This window comes from Biomphalaria glabrata, chromosome 4 (genome assembly GCF_947242115.1).
Source record: "Biomphalaria glabrata chromosome 4, xgBioGlab47.1, whole genome shotgun sequence".
NCBI classification, from domain to species: Eukaryota; Metazoa; Mollusca; class Gastropoda; family Planorbidae; genus Biomphalaria; species Biomphalaria glabrata.
The window spans coordinates 41,541,273-41,563,257 of record NC_074714.1 but is presented as its reverse complement, the minus strand read 5'-3'; the positions used below and the strand labels follow the sequence as shown (position 1 = coordinate 41,563,257).

Genomic DNA, 21,985 nt, shown 5'->3' with positions numbered 1-21,985 from the left:
AACATTAAAGACTCTAACAAAAATAGGTAAACATTAAAGACTCTAACAAAAATAGGTAAACTTTTGGCCCCTCTTACTTTACTTTCATACATACTTTGATAAATTCATGACAAATTTACATACCTGTTAAAAGCTAAGTAGTCCAAATTCAATTGTGGTGGCATCCCTGGTGCATTTCCTACAATAAGTTGAAAACAGTAATAAATTTGAAAGCAATTAAGCTTAACAAACATTCCCTTTTAATGACAATAGTTGATATGATAAAAATAAATCACTTGAACTGCCATGCATATTTAATAAGATTAATAATTTAAGATCCTTCTACTATTATCATAGTATCATAGACAACTAGCCTGTAGAAGCTGTCTTGCTATGAAGGTGCTTTTTTCTATGTCAGTTAAAGCAAATTGGTGCCAAAGCTGGTCTTTAAAGCGATTCTGTGATCCTTTCTGAATATTAGCAAAAGTGTTGGGGAGAGGAGTCCTCCTTGGGGATGCCATTTTTTATACCCACAGTGTGACTTCTTTGCCCTTGCATGCAAACTAAAGCTTTTCGATTATTTAGATATTCCTTTATCCAGTTGTACATTCTGAGGGAGATGTGATGGTGGATTAGCTTGAGTAAGAGACCTTGTTCCCAGACTTTGTCAAATGCTTTTTCCAAGTTGACCAACACAATCTTTGTTAGTTTCTTTTCTTGAAAGCCATCATCTATTTCTTGTGTGATGAAGGCAATTTGATCTTCCTTTTCTAAAGCTAGCCTGGGCTTCAGTGAGTAGTTATTTGACTCAAGGATCCAAGTAAGTCTGTTATTCACCACTCTTTCCATAAGTTTGCAAGTACAGCTAGTGAGGCTGATGGGATGGTAGCTGTCCAGTTTATTTCTTTGTTTGACATGCTTTGGTATAGGGATCATACAATGTTTTTTTTTCTCCAGATGTTTTGGATTCTGCCTGATTTCCAGCTAGCATTGAATATTTGTAGCAGTTTTCTTTTGGCTTGAGAACCCACATGATGAAGGATGTCATTAGAAATTTTATCTGGGACTTGTTTTGGTTTTGAGGACTTTGAGGACTTCATTTAGTTCCTTCATTGTAAGGTTTGTGGTCATTCCCAAGGTGTAAGCTGGTTTGTTATCTTTATTTTTTTGGATTTCAGAGTTTACATCTTTATTTCCACTTTCATTGATTTGTATTTGTCCTACGCTTTGAAAATACTTTATGAATTCATTAGCTGCTTCTTGGCCTTTCATGGGTTTGTTGTCCATTTCTATAACTATAGGAGTTATTCTGTTTTCTCCCTGGTTGAGACATTTAGCTATTAGCCAGAACTTGAGGCTGTCTCTATAATGTAGATCTGTTTTTTCATGCCAGCTTTTCCTCTAATTTTTCTTGAAAACTGCGTTAGCTGCTTTTAGTTTTATGTTACTTTCTATACATGGTTTATTTTCTAATGTTTGTGGCTTCAATAGTGGCATTGTGGAGTTGTTGTAGGTGAACTATAATTTAATTATGTCACATCTTTTCAAGTACTTTTCACAAAAACATTCACGAAAAATAATTTTGTAATATTAACATATTAGCATAATATCTAAGACAATTATAGGTTTTTATTCTACCTTGAGGCGCTCAACAAATGCAAGGATTCAAAATTGAGCTCCCCTGATAGGCAGCTAAGTGGTATTTCAACCTCACATCCCACTTTAATCAATTTAATTAAAGAAGAGTAGACTACACCTACATCAGTATTAATTTGTGATAAACATCAAGCCACTTAACTTCAAGAAATGCTATTTTAGGTGGGCTACAGTACGGCTAGATCTACTTGCTAGCCTACTAGTACTATACACATAGTAAGGAGTGTAGAAACTAAAACCTAGAATGCCTAAATCACAAAGAAATATCACTGGCAATATCCGAAGGCTCTTTTATAGAGGCCTACCATCTAGCAAGTTAACTAACTCTAGTCTAGTCTAAATGGAATTTTTTTTTCTAGAAAAAAAGGGGGGTGGCATTTTTAAATTTCACATGCAACCCCCCAACCCCCCGGGCAGCCCTGCAATTGAGAGTGGGAAAGTAACATTGACCAGGCATTAGGACATGATTAGGAGTTGTAAAAATTCAAAAGTTAAAAATGGGGCTTAACAGTTCAGTTGAGTTAACCTGTTCCGACTAGATCTATACACTATTCCTTAATAGTTAATATAATGGAAGTCTAGATATTGATATAAATAAATCTTATAGAGTATAGTCTATAGCAGGGGTGGGCAAATTACGGCCCGTGGGCCGCATGCCGAAGCGTTTTATGCGGCCCGCGAACACCTAAAGAAATCAGGTGTGCCCACATATTACACAAATATAAAAATGCAAATATATTAAAATTAAATAATTGTAATTATCTTTAATTTATTGAAACTTTTGATTCTTATAAATTATAATGAAGAGGCTAAAGAAACAATGTCTCTAAACGTCATTCTAAAAAGTTTATAAAGTAAATGAAGATTATTTTAAATGTCAATAATTTGGAAAATTCAGTCAAAGACACAAGTTCAGGCCAGTATTTATTCAATGTTATGAAGAACAGTTGAAAGAGGATGGCAAGGGTAACAACTGATGGAACCCATGCTTAGACTGAGAAAAAGAGGCTTTTTAATAAAATAAAAGAACAATTTCCCAACCATAAACTAATAACGGGAAAGTTTACACAAAGCTGCCTTAAATATCAATTTTAAAGGACGGAAAGAATTTAAATAACAGTTTTGGCATAGGGTCGACCATAGGCAAACTATGCAGTTGCTGGCCTAATATAAGACTTCCTATTTTATCATATTTTGAGAAGAAATAGGGAAACACTGTATTTGTTATAACAGTTTTGGCATAGGGTTGACCATAGACATAGGCAAACTATGCAGCTGCAGGCCTCCTATAAGACTTCCTATTTTATCATATTTTGAGAAGAAATAGGGAAACACTGTATTTGTTGAAGTACACTAGGTTTTTAATAAATTGCATGCTTTTAGATTTTTCGCAGTTAATTTTTATTTTTCTATTTTATTTAATGCTAGGGTCTCCAATCATTCAAGGCCGGCCATGACTGGCTATTCCGAAAAGTAATTAAAGATTTGGAAACAAAACATTCTGATGTTCGGTAACACAGTAGTATCCAGTGGCCTAGCATTAGAATAATATGGAATCTCAATGAAGAAATTGTTAGGTTTCTTGAAGGACTGTGTTACTAATATTTCTAATGAAGAGTTGAAGACTTCATGTTTATCATCGGAAGCATTGCAACATGCTTGTACATGAAATGTATGTGCATCTTAAATCTTTGCAAACAAATTATTCCATTTCTTGAGATCAGCAAGTGAAATCAGGTTTTCTTATTTTCATTGGTGAAGGTGAAACTATATCTAGTGAAATGGTTGAAAAGTACAAGACTTATTTGGATTCCTTGATTGTAGAATTTGAAAGCAAATTTTGAGACATCAATAACTTGGAACCAGTTTTCAATATCCTCAGCTTACCATCTAGTGCAGAAGCTGATTCAGCTCCAGAGGAAATACCTCCAAGCAAATTATGATCTGAAAAGGAAGTTCCAGCCAGTTCTTTCGCGGGAGTTTAATAAAAACTTTGCTGTTAAACTTTCACATTATTTGGAACCACATTCATCTGTGTTAGTACAGGTTGATGATGATTGACTGTAATTGACAGCAGTCACAGGAAAAACAACTAGTTAGCTAGTTCCAAGATTCCGGAAAATTATGCACAAGAGTAAACAGTTATATACTTTACTTTAAATTTTATGATCTAAAATCTAAACAGGCAAACTTCAAATAATAAAAAATCGTTCGTAAAATTAGTTTAAGAAATTGCTAACTCTTGTTGTAATTTCTGCATTGTAGTGCAATATATATATATTAGGGGTGAACCGGATAGTCCCTCCGGCTCCGGCTTCTGCCGAATATCCGGCATTTTTTACTATCCGGTGCTATTCGGCTCCGGTCGAATATCACTACCAGATAGTAAACCGGATAGTAAAAAATACACCTATTTAATATGCATAAAGTGGACCTCGTTCCATTACTGTCTGTTATAGAATGTATTAATGCTTATATGAAAACAAAATAATGTGCTTAAAATTAGAGCCATTATGAATATGCACCAAACTTCGTTTATTATAAAGACAAGGCGTGTTAATAACTTAATATAAATAGAGATGAAACTTTACATCATAAATGCGCTTTACATACAGAGCAGCAATGGCTGGCACTTTTTTCAATTTGTCTTGACCTTTGAGTAAGTTAGTTAACATGTTAAAATGCTACATTCCTTGACTACGTCATGCTGACCAGACGTCTGTCTAGCTGTGCGGGTATATCTCCAGAGGTAGAGATGAACAACTCACACCCCCTTTTATTTGTTTAGTCCATCACATTGAGTTTTTTATGGGTGGGTAACCACAAGTTAAATACGATGGACGTAAGTTTAATGTCAGCGTATTGACACTCTCTAGTGGTCACACCTTTCGAGGGAACTGATTTTGTTTACTTAGTAGTTAATCTTTATTAGGGGGGGGGCTGGACTACAAGAGCCACACCTCTAATGTAACCAGGTATATTTCTAGATGAACAACTCCCTTCCCCTTTTATTTGTTTAGCCCATCACATTGAGTTCATTGATTGACAGGTGACCCCAAGTCAGATACGATGGACGTAAGCACTCTCTAGAGATCACACGAGGGAACTAGGTTTGTTATTGGGGGGGGGGGGGTGGACTAGACTTTACATTATAAATTCGTATTACATACGTAGCAGCGATGTCTGGCACATTTTAAAAGCTTGTCTTGACCTTTGAGTGGTCTTGTAAACACGTAATTTTCCTTAACTACGTCACGCTGATAATTTGTCTAGATGTGCGAGTATATCTCCAGAGGTAGAGATGAGCACCCCCACCTCCTTTTGTTTGTTTAGTCCATAACATTGAGTTCACGGATAGGCAGCTGACCACATTAAGCCAGATGTCAACGTGTTGACACTTTCTAGAGGTCACATCTTATGAGGGAACTGAGTTTGTTTACTTGGAGTAGAATTTTTATTGGGGGCGGGACTACAAGCCAAATCTCTATAAGGTTAATCTGGTATGAGTTTGTTTATTATGAGATAGGTTGTCAATCAAGGGTCTGGTCCACAAACCAAATTGTTAAGACATATTGACACTGTCTAGAGGTCACTAGATGATGACACTAAGTTTGTTTACTTGGAGAGAAATGTCAATTAGGGCGCTGAACTACAGGACACATCCCTACAAGTATTTTGTTACACAAGCCACGGGTATAAAAGTGGCTTGCAAGGGCATTTAGTAAATTAAATACTAATAATAATGGCTGATAAAAAGTCATCACTTATATGGCGTTACTTTAATGTCAAAACAATGGACTACTCTAAAGCAGTTTGCAATGCTTGTAAAATAGTAATGTCATGTGGTAAACCAGGCAAACCTAAAGACTTCTCAACCACCACTATGATTAGTCATCTACGCTCGAAACACCCAGACTTATTCAACGAAATGACTGCATTGAAATCAGCATCAAGTAATATCACTGCCTGAGCCAGTACGTCTACGAGCTCCAGTGATTCGTCAAGCCTCACACACAAGCAGCAACCAGGGATTAAAGAGGTATTAGACAAAGCTAAATTGTGGGATATTAATAGTGATAATGCTAAACGCATTCACTTGGCCATAGCAAAGATGATTGCAACTGACATGGAACCTTACCAAGTAGTTGAGAAGCCTGGATTTATTGGACTTATAAAAGTACTGGAGAAAAGATAAACTGTGCCTAGTCGCAAATATTTTACAGAACGTGTTATTCCAGATATCTACGACAATATTTCCTCAAAGCTTCGTGAAATGCTATCTGATTCTAAAAGCATCCGCTTTCTCAACGGTCACTTGGACAGCTGATAATACATATATGTTTATATATTCTGCATGAGTTATCCCACATTCTACTTTACAATACATACGCACACACCATCTCATGTTACAAAGATTAGTTTATGATAAGCATATCTGTAAAAAAATGCTGTTCATTTTAATTTATCAATCAGTGATAGAGTTTAAAGTAAGAAAGTAAATAACAAAATAATATGAATATAGGTATGTTATATAGAAGATTTGCAAAAACTTCAGTAAAACGAGCTGTTTGAGTCATGTAGGTATCCGGCTCCGGCCGAATATCTAATTGTACTATCCGGTTATATCCGGCTCCGGCCGGATATCAAAAAGTACTATCCGGTGCACCCCTAATATATATGCGGCCCCCCAGTCCCCAATTTTTTTTTTATGCGGCCCTTTTTTATGCTGTAGAAAAAGGTTGCCCACCCCTGGCCTGGTCTATAGATCTAGAAATTTAGTACAGACCTACACTCTACAGATACCCTCAAATAAATGATAGTTACCATCAGAGAAGAAGCCGTGAATAAGCCTTTCACTGTCATCTAATCCATATTCATTCAGCTTTTTTTCGGTCAACTTGTGCCAAAATCCAGGATCAACAACACTACTAAATGGTGCAAATTGAATGTGTGCCATTGTTATGATTTAACAGTAATACTATACTGTAATACTGTAATGTAAATGTTACTAGATCTAGATCTAAAATCTAAATAAGTAGTCTAAATGTTTCCCTGAGTGCCTGAGATGCTAGATTTAGAGTTTATGATATTGATTGATTTTTTTTTTTATATTTTACAGTGGGTATACGAAAGTAATGTTAGAAACAGTCTAGATCTAGAGTCTATATACTAATATAGTCTAAAATCTTTAAATTTTGATCTTTGCTTAGTCCTCCTTTCGTTTTCCCCAATTTGTTTTGATCATGTGATTAATATTATTTCCGCTTTGGTGCTGTTGCCAACTGGAGCCTTTTTTAAAAAGATTCCTCAACAATAGCAGAAAGCACGGGACAAAAAAAATCTTGATAAACTTTAAAAACTAGACATTATTTCATTGAGGAATTAAATATGACAGTCAATAATAGGATGTAAAAATATCGTAATCGAATTTCCAATTAGTGAAAATAGATTATATTAACATTAGGGTGCGAGTAAGTCATAATATCTTCTGTTTTGAAGGAACATTTGTAATTTATAATATATATCAGCGATGCCCAACCTAATTTGACGTGCGGGCCATTTTAATTGCCGACACTCGTGTCGCGGGCCACATGACCGAAAAGTTTCAAAAAAGAAATGAAATAGACCCGTGGATCTAGATGAGATATCTGAAAGTATTATTTTTTAAACGTCGTAAAAGAGCTTCATTTCTCTACTTAAAATGTGAACAACACTGAACTAGCTTTACCAACGACTCATTTTGTTGTCTCTTTTAGCTAAATATTCTCATCTATCTTCCAATCTCTAGGTGTAACAAACTTTTATTCGCAGCTCAACCCAAGAATGTCGTCTTATTTGTATTATAGTGCCCTTCATTTGTTGTTTTTTGTTTGTTTTTTTTTTTTACAAATAAACTATTTTGGCTAACCATGACTTAGTATCATGTTACACAAAAAAAAAGTAAAGATCCGTTCATTTTACCTGGTAGATTGTAAAACCAGAGTCCACTTGCAGTTTCTTCGGCTCTCTTATTTCATAAACTTACAAATGTTAAAGGTTAAAGTATCAATCCATCAGAGAGAAAGTGAGTGCCCTAAAGTAGGTAAGATACATTTTAACATATTTTTTTCTGGAAAAAAAAGGGAGGGGGGGGGTTCTAAACTTTGTACCGTTGTGTCGGAGGGCCAGATAGAACCACGTCGCGGTCCGGATTTGGCCCGCGGGCCGTATTTTGGGCTACACTGATATAAATGATAACAGTCTTGTTTCTAGCAAAAAGAAGTTTGAAACTTTTATGTTGGGCACACAGTCATATTCTAAGGTGCTATTTAGTCAAGGGTCGATTTGCATAAATTGCGAAGATGATAAATCTGTGATTCTAGTAGGCTCCTAACTGATATTTTTTAAAAAGGTCAGATCAAAAATCATAAATTCATAACATTTTTGTACTTTTTTGTCCTTTTTAAAACGTTGTCCTCTTTTAGGCGTGCATGTGTCCAGAGACATTGTGAGCGAAACGTGGGCCCAGGGCAGGTACGTTATTGGCACCCTTCCATTTCCCATGAACATCACATAGAAATATAGGCTGTGTTTGTCACTTGCCTAAGGCTGGCGCCAGAGGCATCATGAGCCCCTTGTCCAACAACTACTCCTCAGCATGTGTCTGAAATTCTAACTAAACTTTCACCTATCCCTTAGTCTTCTTATCTTATTTTATAAAATACAGACCATTGGGGCACCATTCAAGATTTGTCAAACATCTTTCTCCATTCCTCTCTGTCTTTTGCCTTGAATAGAATCTATAGAATCTCTTTCAACGGCTAAGCTATTATAAATAATTTTAATATATTAAGGTATTTATTTTTCTTAATGTATTAGATTTACAGTTCATTTAATTTGATTGACGGATAATTTGCAATATATATTATTATTTCGGTGGGAAAAGACGAGTAACTTAAATGCATGTATACACATACAAGTATATATGTTTCAGTTCTTACTAAAATTCAATTTTATTAACAGATCCAAAAATATATATTCAATTATGACGCTAGTTTCATTTTTTGTTCAATAGAATTTATAAAGAACATGTGCTGTATACTTTTTAGAGTTTATTATTTTAATAAAGCTTAATAATGAGAAAAAAAATATATTTAAGCTTTCACTCGTAGTTGTCAGTCTTTTTTTTTTTTTTAATAAGTTGACATATCCATACCACCCCTCCTCCCCCATTTTCTACGTCACAAAATGGCGAAATACCTGGTATCAACCTATTTTCAAATGTTTTTTTACTGTTTACAATCACTGATGCATCATGTGGACTATTAGTTTTTCTAAATATTCTTATTTGGATTCTAAACTGATATAAAATCTAGATCTACAATTTTGTTTGCTTTTACTAACACATTATAAGGTTTGGTTTATAAGAAGTGTCGTTTGGAGTGCCGTTGCTAATAGACGCTAACCGCATTTTCCATTATTCATGTCATTCACATTTTTTCATTTGATTCATGATTATCTTATCTTTTTTTTTGAAAGGGGTAAATTCAGTTTTTATCATTTGCAAATGAAATTGCAATTATTTGTGACTCGTTGGCTTTGCGATTAGGAATTTAATGTTTATGCATAATTCCGGTTTCTTTAAAAATAATGGCATGTAACCCATGACTATCTACTTATCATGACTTATGATTATCTACAATTAATTAACAATCGTCAATGTTAATGATGTTAGATCTATATAGATTATAGTATTATAGATCATCTAGATCTACTTATTCATATTCATATTGAATGTGTTCAATGTCAGAATGTGACACTGTTATTAGTGTTATTACATTTAAATATAGATTCCAGACTAGAATCTAATACTTAAATACTCTAGATCTAGATATATCATATGTATTTATGTATATAATAATATATAGATCTAATATAGATTCTAGACTCTAGATCTATATTTTACTAGTTAAATAATAAATTAGATCTAGATTGAGATCTAATGATGTTTTTCACTTTTTTTTGTAAGTTTCGGGCGTTCAAAAATGATTTTATAAATATAATAATTAATTATGATTAATTTTAATTATTTTCAGATTTAGAGACTATAATATAATAATAATTAATAATAATAGAGAGGTAGAGTCAGTACTAGATCAGTAGATCTATACTATACTATAGACTGTAGATAGATAGAGTCTAGATTACAAGATTAAGATATAGCTAGATCTTGACCTACTACTTCTAGATTCTAATCTAGATCTAAATTCTAGGTCTAGCACTCTAAGTCAAGTTACTTGATCAATTTCTAGACGAGAGTCACTATTATATGCTACATACTTCAGTCCTCACCCTTATAGTCTTAGATAAGATCTTCATTTAGTAAAGCTATCCTTTTAAAACATTCTATTTAATTTTAACTTGTTAGTAATTTTTAAAAATTTACATCTATATATATTACTCTAGATTAGTATAAGAATAACTTCAATAACTGTGTGCCGAATGCACAATTATTAAAAATGTATAATAGACTTGATTTTGTTTGTTTTATTGGAGGGCAGGGTTCGAACTTGGGAACTTTTTAAACTCTAGTACATATGTACATACCACATGACCAGGCTTTTTGTCTCAACATGTGTCTCTTTTGGAAGCCACTTGCTGATATTTTTTCTCAGCTGGCATCTCAGCTGGTCCTTAAAAGCAGTGCTTTTTTTTTGTGATGGTACGCACCAGTACGATGTACAAGTACCTTTTTCAATGTGTTGAAAAAATTATTAATTTTCTTGTATTTTAACATTTATTATTAATTTACTAGTAGTTAAAAGTTAGACAATCCATCACTGAGTACCAGCACCTATTTTTGTTTTTACAAAAAAAAGCACTGCTCTAAAGTATTCGCTTTCAACTACTCAACTCAAGCCTGTTGAACCATTGGGTCATCACACGATCTTTTGTCCATTGTTCTCCATTTCTTTTGCCTTGAATAGAATCTCTTTCAATGACAGCCCCATCCATTCTTTAATGTTGTGTTCTCTGTCTGCCTCATTTTCTTTTTCTTGGTACTGAAGGAAAGTCTTTGTGACCCCTCTGTAATTTTTGATATGGCCAAAAAGTTTTAGTTTGCATTTCTAACAGTAGTCAGCAGGTCATCATGGGGCCCAAAAGCCTTTGTGATCCTATTTGGAATCTCCTTATATGTGATGTAATTGATACCTAGAATCCTTCAATAGCATCTCAGTTCCATTGGTGGGATCCTCCTTTCTAGTTCTGCAGTTATTGTCTAAGATTTGCAAGCATACATCAGTTTGATTTTTGGGCTAGGGCTTTGTCTTTCCAGATTGTTTTGAGCTTTGCAAGTGCTGCTGTGGATGCAATCTTTGCCAGTGTAGTCCATGTTTGGTTCCTTCATCTGAAATGATAGCTCTAAGGTTTTTAAAACCTTATACACTTGCTAGGGAAAATCTTTTTAGCCATTCTTAAGCTCACAAATAAAAAAAGATTGCTTTTACTATACAGTCATTCCCAGTGCAACTGTTGAACACAAATCAAAGACTTTCATTTTACACACCAGCATTGGCTAGAACATTGTTATTTGTAGTGCATTGTATGCCCATGATGATGTATAGTATAATGCACTAACAAACACAATGTTTCAGGTCTGTATAACTACTAATTTTACTCTTCTATTGGTCCTTCATATAGGACTACTATACTTTCAGTATTCTCCCCTCTTCTGACAACTAACCACTGCACTTGTTTTGTTTGTTTTACATGTTTTGGGTGTTCTTTCAGAATTGAAGATTATAACATCATGGTCCAAATCTTCCTCATCTTTGACTATCATGTGCATACCACATGACCAGGCAACCATCTTTTCATCAGATCATTTATTAAACATGAGATTTTTTTGTAGGTTGTACATTTGCTATCACAAATAGAGTAACATTCACACTCAAAAGCATGGAATAAATTTAGTTTTACCATAAAATAAAGTTGATTTAATAGGAAGGAAATATAGCATTGTATTTATTTGAATATGCACAAGTGAAGAGCAATGCTATTAGTTCATGACTAACCATATTACAAAGTTCCAGTTGCTAAAATTAAAAATTTAATATATTTCCTGTCTTTGCTCATTTTGTACAGATAACGTAAAAGTTAGTTTGATAAATAAATAACAGTTGAATAAAAGATAAGCTAGTAGATGCTATAACCTGAACTCAATTACTTAAACAAAAAAAAACAACTCAATTTTTGCTATTAAAAATTATAGAAAGCAGTGTAATTATGAATATTTAATATGCCTTAAAAGTAACTTACTGTTTAAAAGATAAAACTCTATTGACTTTTAACATTAGCCAGTGTCCATAAAGACGAGACACTATTTTTCTTAAATAATAGCTTACAGTGCGTACTTACTGCTCAGTTGAGTTAGTTGAACTTTTCTATGCTACATTTTCATCACAACCATTGAGATAACAACAAATCTGGTGTCTCTCCCCCCCCCCCCCCCCCCCAACTCTACTAGCCATTTGGTATTAATTTAACTCACCTTGTTTGGATTTTTCATCTATTGAGATATTTGAAATAGTGTGTAATTTTTTTTTATGCCTAGTTGCACTAATCATTGCAGACAAAATTAATGAAAATTGCAAAATCTCTTGTAACGTTCAAAGTCACGGAGATTCATATCATTTTTTAAAGTGCTTTTCTTTTTAAAACATCTTTTAAGTTATTTGATCCTAAAACAATTTCTAATTACTTGTTTCAGTGACATAGTTGTGAATTGATGTGATAGAACACATGCAAAATGCTTTAGTGAAATCCTTCACAACTTAACAAGATGAACACCATGTTTAAAGCAGGTATTGAGGTGGTTAAAGTAATCCATCAAAATTAAGTACATTTGTTCACCCTGCAGCATCATGGGGAATCTGCCCTGTCATCTTAAGGACAAAGATGACGCCTGGAAGCAGCAGAATATTGAGATGGTGGAGAATCCTGCCTACAAATTTGCCAACCTGGCAAAAGGTGGATCCCTTATTGATGCATACAATGAGCATGGCATACAAAAAGTGCAAGAAATAGCCCGTGAAGAAATGTCCAAGTTTTTCTATCACAGAGATGGCAAAAAGCATACAATTTCTATTGAAGAGTTATCTCTTTGGCAGAAAAGATACAAAAGACGTGTTGCGGTAGGTTGCTTTACTAACCCTTATGGGTATATTTTTTAAATTTGCTTTACATTCACATCTAATAAAAAATTTAATTAAAAAATTACATCTGTTTATTTTCTGGAAAAAAATTCTTTGAATCGTATTAGTTACAAATAAAAGGAAAGCTTTAAATATTTATTTTTTTATTTGGCATGCTAAAGCATGCACCATATAACATTTATTTATTATAAGGCACTGAGATTTATATATTTTTCAAATTGTTAATTTTTTAAGCACAGTTATGTGTCCTTAACAAAAATTAAGTGAAATATTACACCAATGTCTCTAGTTAGATTAAAAAAAAATGTTTCTTTAAAATGTGTTTGTATTCACTATTAGATATTATTTAAATGAATAAATAATAATTTTGTTTTGGTCTCTAGGGACAAAATTCAGACCTAATTTCAGATGAAGAACTTTCAGAAGAGGAATTAGAGGAACATTATTTTAATAAGGTGTACCCCCATGATGCTTGTTGGGATCTCAACAAAAGGGGAGGTGTTGGAGAGACCCCATTCCATCTTCTGTACTTGAATGACTCCCCTGTTCACTTTGAAGTGGCTAAAATTGTGCTACAGATGTATCCGAACCTTGCTTTAGATGTTTATGAAGGTGAAGAATATTATGGTAAGTCTATCTTTAGTATGTGTTTGGCAGCCACTAGTTGGAAAAAGACTATTGTGCTATTTATTTGATTTGTTATTACATTTATTAACCAATATATTTTGTTTGTAAGGGTTTCTTTCCAAAAATACATAATTGTTTAATTACTTTGATGTCAAAAAATTCTAAAACTAAAAAGATATATGAAAATCCAATTTTCTTATCAGCCTTTATCAAGCTCAAAATAGGAGCTAAAGTTACTTTTGGTCCTCTGAAAGCTTTGTTTTTTTTAAAATTGAGAATGCATACTTTTTTTAAAAGTGAAAAATGCAGAAACTGTTATGTATGGTCTAAAAATCTCAATAACATAATATGCTATTGAAAATCTATTGTTTATAAAATGTTATAAAATATTTAGAAAATTTCTTAGTAATTTTTCTCCTACAAAGTTTAGAAAATAATCATAGTTTAAATAGTATTTTATTAGTCATTTGATGGACACTTCTGTGAATGTGATTTAGTTGTGGCTAACATATGATGAGAGTTTAACTGATCCTCCAAGACCACAAACAAGCTTTTGCAACACTAACTTCCCTAGTCAACTTTTTTTTTGTTTTTAATATTACTTAGACTCACTTAGACTTAGGTCCTCCCGCGCCGTTCGGCGCATTGGGCGGCAAGCTGTCTCCATAATGATCTGTCACTGGCAATGTCTGAAGCCTCCTCCCACCTGGTGTCCACTGTTCTGAGGTCCTCCATGAAGGTGTGTCGCCAGGTAATACGAGGACGTCCCTGTTTGCGCTTTCCTCGTTTTGGCTTCCATGTTATCGCAACTCTTGGTGTGCGTAATTCATTTTGACGTAGAACATGTCCCGCAAACCTCATGCGACGCTCAGTCACAACCTCACTAAGTGTTCTACTCCCAGTTCGGCATAGGATTTCCTTGTTTGAGATCCGGTCTGTGTAACTGACTCCCAAAATCCGTCTCAGCTATCTCTGTTGAGCCACATTTAGTCTTTTCTCAATTTTGACAGATGACTTCCACGTCTCACATGCATATGTAGCAGTTGGAATGACGATTGTGTTGAGAAGGTGTATTTTTGTCTCGAGTCCAATGGCTTGGATAGTCCAAATAGGCTGCAGCCTTTGGAAAATGCTCCCTGCCTTTCCTATTCGGCACGCTACATCATGGTAAGCATCTCCATCATTTGTTATGATGCTGCCAAGGTACGTGAACTTGTCCAGCTCTTCAAGCTTTGACTCGCCAAGTCTGACGGGGACACCCTTTGCCTTATATCCCACTCGCATAACTTTAGTCTTATCCAAGTTTATGCGGAGGCCAATTTTGGGTGCCTCTCTGTCTAGGCTCTCCGCCATTTCTTGAATGCATTTATTTGTAGCCCCGAGTAGTGCAACATCATCAGCAAAGTCCAAGTCCGTCAGTCGGAGTTGTTCATGCCATGGAATACCAAAGGCAGTCTGGTTCATTGCTCTCCTCATTATGTAGTCGATAGCTAGGAGGAAAAGGAAGGGAGATAAGATGCACCCCTGTCTCACACCTGTCTCGATTGTAAAAAACTCTGTTGTTCCCTCTTCTGTTTTAATGCAGCAACTAGACTGACTGAAAAGGTGTCGTAGGATCTGGACGAATTTTTCTGGGATACCGTATTCTCTAACTATTTTCCATAGTGATTCTCGGTGGACACTTTCAAACGCTTTTTTTGAAGTCCACGAAACTGATCGTTAGCCGTTGTTGGTACTCAAGACTTTGTTCTATGATATTTCGTAAAACGAAAATCTGCTCTGTACATGATCTGCCTCTTCGGAAACCTGCTTGTTCTTCTCTGAGCCTTTCATCTACAGACTGTTGAAGCCGTCTCAACAAAACAGTGCTGAAAACTTTGCCTGGGACAGAGAGGAGAGTAATGCCCCTCCAGTTGTTGCAGTCTGCCAAGTTGCCCTTTTTTGGAAGCTTTACAATCACTCCCTTTTGCCAATCCTCTGGGACTTTTAAAGTTCCCCAACAGAGATTTAAGAGATCAGTCATTCTGTTAACAATGCACTGTCCCCCATATTTTAGCATTTCTGCTGATATCATGTCTAGTCCTGGTGCTTTGTTATTCTTTAGCACTGCAATGGCCATGGTAACCTCAGCAGTTATTGGGTCTGTCTTGACCTTGAGATCATTGTCTGGAGAGGGGTCCTTGAATATGTAAGTTAGGTCTGGCGACAGTTGGTTAAGGGTCTCTTTAAAGTGCTCTACCTATCTTGCATCCTGTTCTTCTTTCGTTAACAAAGTTTTGCCTTGCTTGTCTTTTATTGGTGCCCCATGTCCTTTCTTTGCTCCAGTGAGATCTCGGACAATACGATGGAGGGTTTTTGTGTCATTTCTGCTTGCAGCTGCTTGTGCCTCTTGTCCCTTCTGCTCAATCCAGTCCCGTTTATCTTGCCGACAGCTTCTCTTTACTTTCAGATCTGCTTCCCTATAGGCTTCTTCCGCTAGGCTGCGATCCTGTGTTTCATTTTTCTGATCTCGTCTATGTTTGGCCTCTTTCCTCTCATCAATCGATTTCCATGTTCTGTCTTGTATCCACCGTTCCTTGTATGAACCTCTCCTCCTTCCGATAACTTCTTCCGCACACCCAATAGTGGTATCTTTGAAGCTGGCCCACTCTTCTTCAAGGGTCAGTATATCTGCAAGAGCCTCAAAGCGGTTCGTTAGTTTCAATTGGAACTGTGCTGCAGTATTGCCGTCTTTAAGCTTCTCTACATTAAATGGGCGGGGTCGTGTGGCTCGTTTTGGTTAGCGTTTCAATCGGAGCTTACATTTGCCACTGACAAGGTAGTGGTCTTAGCCGATATCAGCTCCTCTGCGGGTCCGCACGTCTAACAGAGATGACCTCCATCGTTTGGAGATGCAAATGTAATCTATCTTGTTGAAGGTTTCTCCATTTGGTGATCGCCATGTTTTTTTTGTGTATTTGTTTGTGCTTAAAATATGTGTTTCCAATTGAAAGGCTGTTGGATGCGCAGAGAGAAATCAAGCGCTCGCCATTATCACTGATGTTTTCTGCAGAGCCATATGGTCCCATTACATATTCAAAGCCAGTTCGGTTGGGGTTGATTTTGGCGTTAAAGTCTCCCATCAGTAGAATTAGGTCGTGAGTAGGTGTTTCATCAAGAGTGGTTTGTAGTTGATTATAGAAATTATCTTTGATGTTATCTTCTGCATCCTCTGTAGGGGCATAAGCTTGGATGGTAGTGACTTTGATTTGCTTTGTTTGGAGTCGAGCTGTAATGATGCGGTCACTGACCGGCTTCCAAGCAATTAGCGCTGAAGCTGCTATTTTAGACATGATGATTCCTACACCACCAATGTGCTCCTTGTCATGTCCTGAATATATTATTGTCTTGCCATCATTGATTATTTGTCCACTTGATGTCCACCGCATCTCGCAGATCCCAAGGATGTCCAGCCGGTAAGAGTCAAACTCTCTTAAAAGTTGGGCCAGTTTACCGCATTGATTCAGGGTTCTTACATTCCACGTGCCTAAGGTCATCTGTTTCTTTGGCCAACTGTTAATGAGCAGGGCACTAGTAATCAGCTCTCTCAAGCTCTTTATCCGTGTTCATTTGTTTGATTCCTTTTACTCAAACTGTGCTCTGAATGTACAGTTATTTTCAGTGATAGTCCATGAACAAGACACAATTCATAATTACCAATAATGTGACAGTTTCATCGAGAGAACGGTGTATCAAATTAGACAAAGAAACAATAAGAAAAATTCTTTTTTTAAAAAAAAAGCTTATCTAAGGGGGAAAGGGCTTCAATAATGTAGAAGTTATTTCCCTTTTTCAGTATCAAACAAAATAAATAATTACCAGTAATTAATTGACTAATTGGTTATTTTTTTTTTTATTCATGTTTTGTCTATGCCAATGTATAATTGTGCCAAGTTTCAACTTGATCCGAAATTGGGAAATCGGTGTTGGAGAAATAACGTGTACAAACTTTTTACCAGACAGACAGATAAACATTGTGAGCTTTTGAAAAAAAAAAGATGGTTAGCTGTCTTTGTGTCTTTAAGCTTAATGGCTGCTCTGTTCAGTTGCCATGTCTGTTTAATATCTGCTCTGCTTGCGTTGGTTCTGTGCTTGTAGTAGTGAGTTATTATATAAAACACTTGATTTTACAGGAACTATCTACTCCATAACCCTGTGTACACTAGAAACTACCAGTGTGTGTGTGTGTGTGCGTGTGTGAGGTCCTGGGTTACTCTGACACACATGTTTCAGTGTCAAGTGTCCCGAGTGTGTGGCAGTGCTACTTAACTGTTAAGCAACAAGCTTTGTGTTCCACCTTTTCTCCCATACATTGGGCCACGATAAGTCACATCCCTCTGATTAGGTCACTTTTGTCTGGCTGTCAAAGCCTCTCAGGATAGGACCATCTCTCTCCATTGATTGGTTTAGCACATTTGTATGTGAACATGTGACTTTGCTTAGACTTTAATGAGAAAGGGTTGCTATCCAATGAGACAACGGGTTGCTATCTAATGAGACAACGGGTTGCTATCTAATGAGACAACGGGTTGCTATCTAATGAGACAACGGGTTGCTATCTAATGAGACAACGGGTTGCTATCTAATGAGACAACGGGTTGCTATCTAATGAGACAACGGGTTGCTATCTAATGAGACAACGGGTTGCTATCTAATGAGACAACGGGTCGCTATCTAATGAGACAACGGGTTGCTATCTAATGAGACAACGGGTTGCTATCTAATGAGACAACGGGTTGCTATCTAATGAGACAACGGGTTGCTATCCAATGAGACAACGGGTTGCTATCTAATGAGACAACGGGTCGCTATCTAATGAGACAACGAGTCGCTATCTAATGAGACAACGGGTTGCTATCTAATTAGAACGGGTCGCTATCCAATGAGACAACGGGTTGCTATCTGCATAGGTTACTTAAGCCTCCATATCTCTGTAGCTACAAAACCGCATTCAATTTGAATCCTATGCGTTTTCTATTTATTTATATTATTGTGTGTGTGAAAAGGGGGCGGGTAATATGGGGCAGGCGAAAAGCGCGTTACTTCTCATGTAGTTGATTTATGTTTCTCATATATTGGATTTCTCTATTCCTTGAAGTCACTAGATCACGTAGCTCTATAGTGTGTCTGACACAGTGACACTGAAAGTATTGGAACAGAATATTTCAAAAGATCTATAAAACAACCTTATTCACTTTTTTTTTTGGTCAAATTTGAACTTTTTTGTTTGTATTTAATCCCCCCATTTCCCCATTTTCTCTTTTTCTTCTTCTAATAATTCATTAAAGATAAGTCAACATACAGCATATAGATCTTGGTAGTTATCTCGAGCAATTGGTGGCTCGTGCACATTGACAAGAAATATATTTAAGACAAAACGCTTTCTTCTTGATCTTATTTTCGTTTTGATAAGCCTTGACATGGGAATATTTGGGGCAGAGGCGTAGTGATGGGGTGGGGTGGCAACGGAAGTACGATGCCCCGGGCGCCACGCTCAGGGGGTGGGGCGCCACACACAGAGAGGCGCCTATATATGTTCATGGTAAATGGTGGAGGGGGCGCCAATAAAGTATCTTGCCCCGGTCGCACTTTTGCTTACTACGCCTCTGATTGGGGTTTAGATTGAGCCAGGTGCATGTTAGTTTGACGTTTGGCTCACTATCACTGTATCCGTTAACTCTTTGCTCCATAATCAACACTCACAGCTTCATGCCAATCTTTGCGCTCCCTGTAGAATATTCAAAGCAATATGGTAAAAATAGCAACGCTCACCTGAATTATAAAAAAAATGTTACAGATAAATCATTCTTATATTTTTGAAAGTATCTCTGCCCATCAAAGCCTCTAGACCTCGTGAAGTATCTCTGCCCATCAAAGCCTCTAGACCTCGTGAAGTATCTCTGCCCATCAAAGCCATTATAGACCTCGTGAAGTTGATGAACAAGAGCACAGGGTGGGGTGAAATGATTGGAAACAATCGCCCTCGTTTATCTATATAGTTCTCAAATAATGTTCATTTTTTTTTTTATTGTTTAACTTTCAAACAAGAAAACGACAAAGCAATATTGCGAATGTCTTGTTACAAAAGCCGCACGTCCATTGCTGCTCAGCAGACGACATCGTTTAAACTGTTGCCGCTTACCAAACAATGCCTCCGTTTGTTTGCACCGCTGTGTGCAACGGCCTATTGCGTGTTGGTTCCATTGAACTGATCTTGTGCGAAGAATGTTCAAAAACCCGCTTGGCCTATCGATCCCATTCTTTTATTTTTCCCCCTTCAAATTGCCTACTCAGCCCGCCCCATCTCCACAGTGTTGATGCCGCGTGAGTTCGTTTATCTCCCTCGATACTGCATTTCAACCTGCCCTTGGGGGAGGGGGGGGAGTTCACGCTTGACTGACTTTCTTTATAAAGAGACATGAATTTTTGAAACCCTAACAAATGAAGATTTAAAAGCTTCTCCTGAATTTCCTAAATGTTTTAACTTGTCTTACATTTTCACTTAGTCCAAAGATCTAGTTCGTGATCAGTTTGTAGAGAACAGAATGCGTGATGAAGGGTGCCGCTTTGTAAAGACTCCCTATAAGTTCATATTCAATACCTTCATAGATCTATATGCTACTGGTGTTGTTGTTTTTTTTTTTAATTTCATTTTCCAGTAATTATATATGCTATAAAGCAACATGTTGCCTCAGGGGGTGGCAAGAGTGGCAACCGTCCCAGGCCCCCGCCAGAGGGGCCCCCGCAAAAGCAGAAATTATTATTATCTAGTTTGTTAATTTTTCCATGCAAAATGTTTCTGAATCTCGTGTCCGTACGACTAGAAAACTGCTTTTGTCTGGAAACGTGCGTTAAGTCATGTAGACCTACTGAGTCTATAGCGCCGTACAGAGAACATAGAGTTCAGTGTCCAGAAAAGGCTTTAAAGCGTCGTACGGCCATTTTATTGACACGGTGTAATGTGACAGCTCCCAAGCCCTTATTCGAATCTTCAGTTAATGTCTCACTCGATGTAATCCAACACTTGCTTCTGCTTCTAAATTACACTTTCCTTTCACTCATAACATTTGACAATAACACCATAAAGCCCTTGGAGCTTGCCCTGTGTGAGTTAAAACTATGTATTATTTCAAAAAGAAAGTGCTAAATATGCCAACAACTCTTAGTAAACTTCTAGATTTAGATCAAGTAAAACTTTCTAAACGAAATCAGGAGACTTGCACTGATTCATCTAGGCCTACTTGGTACCTGAGATGAACTCCTATTGAAAAATCAGAGCAGGAAGGACTAGTCCTCCCGTAGTGCTCTGGCAAGAAACTTAGCCGTCCGGCGTAGTGCCTCATAGCTACCATACAAGTCGAGTGACTGCACAGGCAAGTCCCCCCTTAGCTCGCGGAGCTGGGGACACTCGTACAAGACATGCGACACTGTTTCGACGCTCTCTCCACAGTGACGGCATCGGGAGTCAAAGTTAGTGCGGAACCGGGCAAAGTATGCCCCAATAGGACAATGTTCCGTCCTGCACTGCGCAACTATTGACTGCTCTGACCTCCTCAGTCGCCACCATGGATCGTCGCGATCTGGGTGACGCATGCGCTGCCAGACACCACGTGCTCTGTCGGATTCCTCCCAGGACTTTAAGCACTTCTCATGAATGAGTGCTCGGATTTGTGCCGTTGCTTGTAAGTACGTGCTTGGTGCTTCGAGGTGTGTGGCTGCCATTGCACCCTCCCTTGCGAGGGCGTCTGCCGTTTCATTGCCCCTCACGCCACAATGTGAAGGCGCCCACTGCATATAAACGACAGCTCCAATAGCTCGGCGGATGTTATCTGCGGCGCCGATTGCCTCTTCTATTACGGGCGACCCTCCCCCGCCGCCACCCATAACTAGGAGACTGGAGCGAGAGTCAGTGACCAACACCACCGTAGTGGCGCTAGTCTCGCGTTGGAGCATTCGGGCCCTAATGGCCTCGAACGCCCTAGTTATCCCTGTAAGTTCGGCATCCATGGAGCATGCAGCGTAGCCGCATGGACCAGAGAGCCTATCTGGTTCAGTCCGGTCGGGGTAGACAATAAGGGCCCCATACCCCGATCTATCGGGGTCCCTCATTACCGACCCATCGGTATAACAGAATATAGCATCTGATGGGTAGGATTTTATGGTTATGGATGTCAAATTTTGGAGAATGGCAGGTGTTAATCGCCTCTTGGTGGCTCCCTCTTGCCCTAACAGGGACAGGTTTATTTGTGGGACCGGCAATCTCCTCCACGGAGGGCACGTACTGATTCTCCTAATAGGGATTCTATCAGTGGAGAGTCCAGCTGAATTTGACAAATTGGCCGCTATATGTAGGAACGATCGCATTTTAATGCGGTTCCTCTCTCTCCACTGTCGCACTAAAATTGAGGTGGGTAGCCTAGAGTCGCCCCTTTTGTAGCGCTCGTAGGCCGTAAGTACTGCCCTCTCCCTCCTAAGATGTAAGGGTGCCA

The 21,985-nt window shown here is 37.3% G+C and overlaps 2 protein-coding genes across 4 annotated transcripts in view; one reads left to right on the top strand and one right to left on the bottom strand.

Moving 5' to 3' along the window:
• Nucleotides 1-6,875, bottom strand: part of LOC106068070 (ubiquitin-like modifier-activating enzyme ATG7) — a 35,775-nt gene extending 28,900 nt beyond the window's left edge. Inside the window, exons 1-2 of the mRNA XM_056026059.1 lie at nucleotides 6,460-6,875; nucleotides 124-178 (exon numbers count right to left, since the gene is read on the bottom strand). Of these exons, the coding sequence (XP_055882034.1) occupies nucleotides 124-178; nucleotides 6,460-6,592 (188 nt within the window). The 5' untranslated portion in view covers nucleotides 6,593-6,875. The remainder of the gene's footprint in view (nucleotides 1-123; nucleotides 179-6,459) is intronic.
• A 1,949-nt stretch (nucleotides 6,876-8,824) lies between these two features.
• LOC106054115 (transient receptor potential cation channel subfamily V member 5-like) overlaps nucleotides 8,825-21,985 on the top strand; it is a 36,587-nt gene continuing 23,426 nt past the window's right edge. For 2 of the 3 annotated variants that reach the window (XM_056027161.1, XM_056027159.1), the window contains exons 1-3: nucleotides 8,891-9,028; nucleotides 12,386-12,809; nucleotides 13,214-13,457. In XM_056027161.1, the coding sequence (XP_055883136.1) occupies nucleotides 12,540-12,809; nucleotides 13,214-13,457 (514 nt within the window). In that variant the 5' untranslated portion in view covers nucleotides 8,891-9,028; nucleotides 12,386-12,539. The other variant, XM_056027160.1, reaches the window with a different exon arrangement.